The sequence below is a fragment of the Pygoscelis adeliae genome, unplaced genomic scaffold (assembly GCF_000699105.1).
Source record: "Pygoscelis adeliae isolate BGI_AS28 unplaced genomic scaffold, ASM69910v1 Scaffold252, whole genome shotgun sequence".
NCBI classification, from domain to species: Eukaryota; Metazoa; Chordata; class Aves; order Sphenisciformes; family Spheniscidae; genus Pygoscelis; species Pygoscelis adeliae.
The window spans coordinates 1,137,574-1,141,941 of record NW_008824185.1 but is presented as its reverse complement, the minus strand read 5'-3'; the positions used below and the strand labels follow the sequence as shown (position 1 = coordinate 1,141,941).

General features: G+C 41.2%; 1 protein-coding gene across 1 annotated transcript; it reads left to right on the top strand.

The window, feature by feature from the left end:
• The first annotated feature begins 1,358 nt into the window (after positions 1–1,358).
• ARL14EPL (ADP-ribosylation factor-like 14 effector protein-like) lies at positions 1,359–3,990 on the top strand. The gene is given in 6 exon segments (XM_009334460.1): positions 1,359–1,469; positions 1,564–1,573; positions 2,593–2,672; positions 2,675–2,719; positions 2,935–3,074; positions 3,449–3,990. Coding segments are annotated over 6 exon segments (609 nt in total). The 3' UTR covers positions 3,672–3,990.
• The last annotated feature ends 378 nt before the right edge of the window (positions 3,991–4,368 follow it).

Below are 4,368 nucleotides of genomic sequence, written 5' to 3'. Positions count from 1 at the left end.
CATTTTTCAGGTCACTGAAGAGGACAAAGGGAAATCCTCTCCAAAACAGGCTGCAGACTCTTCTTTTCACCTCTCAAAAAAGCGTCCCCTCCTGTTACTGCAAGGTCTCTTCCTTCTCATTCCTATTCCCACTTTGACTGTCGCCCTGCAGGGAGGGGCTGCGACAGAGGGAACTAAAGGCCCGGACTCCTCTCCTGCTTCTCTCAGGGAGGTGCTGGCCCTCTGGCAGTGGTGCAATGAAGATCGTCTCTGGGACAGGGTTTGGGCAACAATCCTGAAGTGCAGGGTAACCTGGCAGAGACAACTGCATTACCTTTCAGAGGCAATGGGAGAGACTGGGCAGCACCTGGGGAAGGGTTGGAGGGACTCCAAAAAAGCTTAAATATTTCTGGTGGTGTTTGGGGTTGAAGTCTGAGGCACTGGAACTGCATAAAAAGTTTTAACTAAGTAGCTTCACAAGATGGGTAAGAAGTAGCAGCTAACATCTGTCCTGAACAGTTGCCACCACCATTTCTGTGTGATGGGGGAGAGGTGACGGATAGCGTTTGTAGGACAGACTCACAGGACCCAGTCCTCCCTGGGTGCTTTGTTAGCAGAGTGGTGCACTTTTTTTCTATTAAACCTAAAAGTTACAGATTCTATTTATTCGCAAAGCTAAGGACTGAGATTTAAAAGCCAATAAGTTTACTTTTAGTCCATTGGTTGAAGTCTTCAGGAAGAAAATTGCGACTCCGCAGGGAATGGTCTAGTTGCTACGGACGCAGCTCTGACATAGGCTTCGGGTGTCTATGAATGACGTCAGAGAACACGCCCAGGCCCCTCCTGCTGCCCCGCCCCCCACCGCGGCCGCTGGATTTTGGAGCCTTGCAAGAAGAACCGCAGCGAGGACAAGAGTGTCACCTGCTGGTAAGCGAAATGACTGCTCCTGCCTGCTGTTGTCTTCGTTGCCGCTTCACATCGCCGATTGCTTTTACGTGTTCTGTGGGAATACCGCCTCTCACCTTTACTACGTTAAAGGTGACAGCGCGGTGAAGCGGTGTCAGTAACAGATTCAGAGATGACAGCGTTTCTTTCAATTTCTGTGTTATTTAAACGCTATAGATTTTCCGAGGTTTGCTTAACGACTAATAGGAGTGGCTTTGGTGATACAGCTTTTGTTATGTTATTTTAATACAGTTTTAAAATCGAGGCTGATACTGAGCCACATTTTGTTCTGCATTTGCTGTGGGTTAAGAATACATAAAAGCCTAGTATGGGTATCACCTGCTCACCTTAAAACCTTCACTTAAGTCTGAGGATCTCACACTTCTGTATATGTCTAACACATATGTATGTATGTATTTCACAAGGATGGTCAAATGAGTGATCATGCAGAAGAAAACTGCAAGAAAAGCAATTCTGACCAGGAAACGTCTGCAGAAGGAAATGTCTCTTCTGCTAAGGACTGCTCAATAACGCAAAAACAATTGGTATGACTTCTCCAGTACCATTTTATTATCAAGATACTTACCATTGCCTTCAATTTCTTCCATAATTACAAAAATAAAAAGCTGGAGTCAATAGGGCAAGATCAGTAATAACAACAGTGAAATGAGTCAAGTTTGCAGTGCATTGATTTAAAGGGCTAAGAGCACTTCTGGGATAGAAAAAAATAGTAAGTAGGGAAATAGGAGCGTACTCTTACAGGGAGGACCATCTCCATAGCTTATTATTTGTTTCCAACTTGAAATTGTGTAATTTATGATCATGGACAATGATGATGCTGAAGCATATTTTCTGCACTGAAAATCTACCCCAGACTCGAAGAAATGTCTGAATAATGTAGGTGCATGAGATTGTCCTGTAGGTTTTCAGCAGGGTGCAACTGAAGATGCACAGCATCAACTACCTTGTAAGTAAGTGCACTCAAGGGCACGGATATTTCTAAATCACTGTATCAGCAGATTGGACTGAACTGCCCCTGCTTTCCCCACGAGAAGCAATGAAGGCACTCACTTGTTTGTGAAAAATCACTGTGGACTCTGAAAGGAATGACACCCTCCAGGGAAGCTGAGGGGTGGCAAGTCAGCTCCATTTACCTAAGAGGAGAAAAGAGAAATTTGTATGTACGTGTGTGCCTCTGCATAATGAATGACAAGTGTCTGTACAATGTCCACAGTCATTGTCCAAACAGAAATTGATTGACACAATGTGAACGTTTGTTTGCATTGACTTGACATGACCGTCAACATACATGGGCTATGTGGAATGGCAATACACAGAGCTGATGTTTTAACCTCCAAAACTATTCAGTGGTTTTAGCTCATTGCAGACATGAATTCCACAAAATAGGCGAGAAAATGCTCCCTCCTATTTCTCAAAAGCTGTGCTCAGTTTAGCTTCTTTATTTTTGTCTGTGCTTTTTTCATAATCCTCACTTGTGCAAATGCTACCTTCCTGTACTAGTTGCTCCTCCAGACATTTCTCTTGCCCTCAGATTGTTTGAACAAAGATGAGTTCTAGGCATCTGAGGGAACAGCGAAGATAAGGGCGAATCCAGTAGAGATGCTTATAATCATAGTACTTGTTTTTACATTATGGATAAAGTTGAAGAAAAAAAAATACATTATTCTGCCTCCCGCAAAACAACTTTCAAACTCCAAGCCACCGTACCAGAACCACTGTACCACCATGTATTCAGAGTTGAGGTTGTTCCCTCTCCTGTCAGGATGCACAGTCGGTCAAAGGAATACTCAATTAACAGTTAGGCAAGCAAACATTTTAAACAATGTGATCATAATTTAGGTCGAGTTTTGCTTCATTTCCTACCTGTGTTGTTCTAAGTTATCAAGAGCATTAATTTTAATGTAATTTGAAAGCCAGTAAGGAATTTGGCAGCTAATAAATATTTGTTCCAATTGTACTAATTATAAACTTTCTGTTGTTTATTTATAGCAACAACTCGAGAAACAATTAAAATGCTTAGCCTTTCAAAATCCAGGACCTCAGGTAGCTGACTTCAATCCTGAAACTAGAGAGCAGAAAAAGAAAGCGCGCATGTCACAGATGAAGCAAGATTTTTTTTATAAGCCCAAGTAAGATGTGCTAATTTATTACATATTTTACTTTAAAAAATGGCTGGTATGCTGTTTACTGAATATAAATGACATGAATAAAAGCATTAATATTTTGCAGAGAGATTTCTTTCTTTATTACAGATGAAAGCTGTGCTGGGAAAACAAGCTTTTTCTGTGGGACTTAAGAGAATTTTTATTTACTTCTTTGGCACACTTTCATTTTTAATAACAGTGGCTGTTGCAATTAGGATATTATGCTGGTATTTCATTATACTGTGAGGTTGTTCAAGAGGAAATATTTGTTCCTGACAGATGTTTTCCGCATTTGTTTGGTTTAGACTTCGAACATATTGAAGCATTCTCTGAGAATCACTTTTTCTTCTCTTTCGCAGAATTACAAAGAAGTATGACAAACATGGCAGGCTGCTTTGTAATAACATGGATTTGTGTGATTGCCTGGAAAAGAACTGTCTGGGTTGCTTCTATCCCTGCCCCAAATGCAATTCAAACAAATGTGGACCAGAATGTCGCTGCAATAGGAAATGGGTTTATGATGCAATTGAGACTGAAGCTGGGAATGTGATCAGCGTGTTGCCATTTTTTGTCCCTGACTGATTTTGTTGATAGGTTTTGTGCCTGAGCAAAGTTCTTTTTTCTTCACATTTTATTACAGTAAATCTTGGCTTTATGAATTGTCTTTAGTGAAGTGTCTGGCAGTGGTGCTTGTGCTTCTTTATTGCTGCCTACCTAGCAGACTTTAACCTTCCCCATTAAGTAAAAGTATATATTTCATTCTTCCTTATCCTTGTGAGCTTTACTGAGGCATCTAGTCAGTCCTCTCTAAATCTTGACTTTCTAAAACAGAAGGTGTCTGGGCTGCTGTGGGAAGACAATTTTCTTACCCTGGGAAGCTGAACCACATTACTTGTAATGAGTTTTTTTCTTGCCGATCTCTCTGCTTGTTCATTTACTCAGCTGTGTGACACAGCTCTTTCTTCTGTGAATGCTTGTCAAAGTGCTTTTCCTTCTGATGCATTCATGTCTTGGATAAATGAGGCAGGAGTCATTTGAGATAACACCGTTCTTTTGAAACTAGGTCACCACTTTCCATGTCCCTCCATATATAAAGCAGAGGAGAGTGGAAATGACTCTGCAATTCTTTCTTGCTGCCCAGGCTACAAGACTGAAACCAACACGTTCAGTCAGCATTTTTTTTCTTACAGGATATGGCACACTTAACCTTGATCAGTCATTAATTACATAGCTAGAGGTAAACAGATTGGATATTTTTGCCTCTGGACAGAAGTGTCTC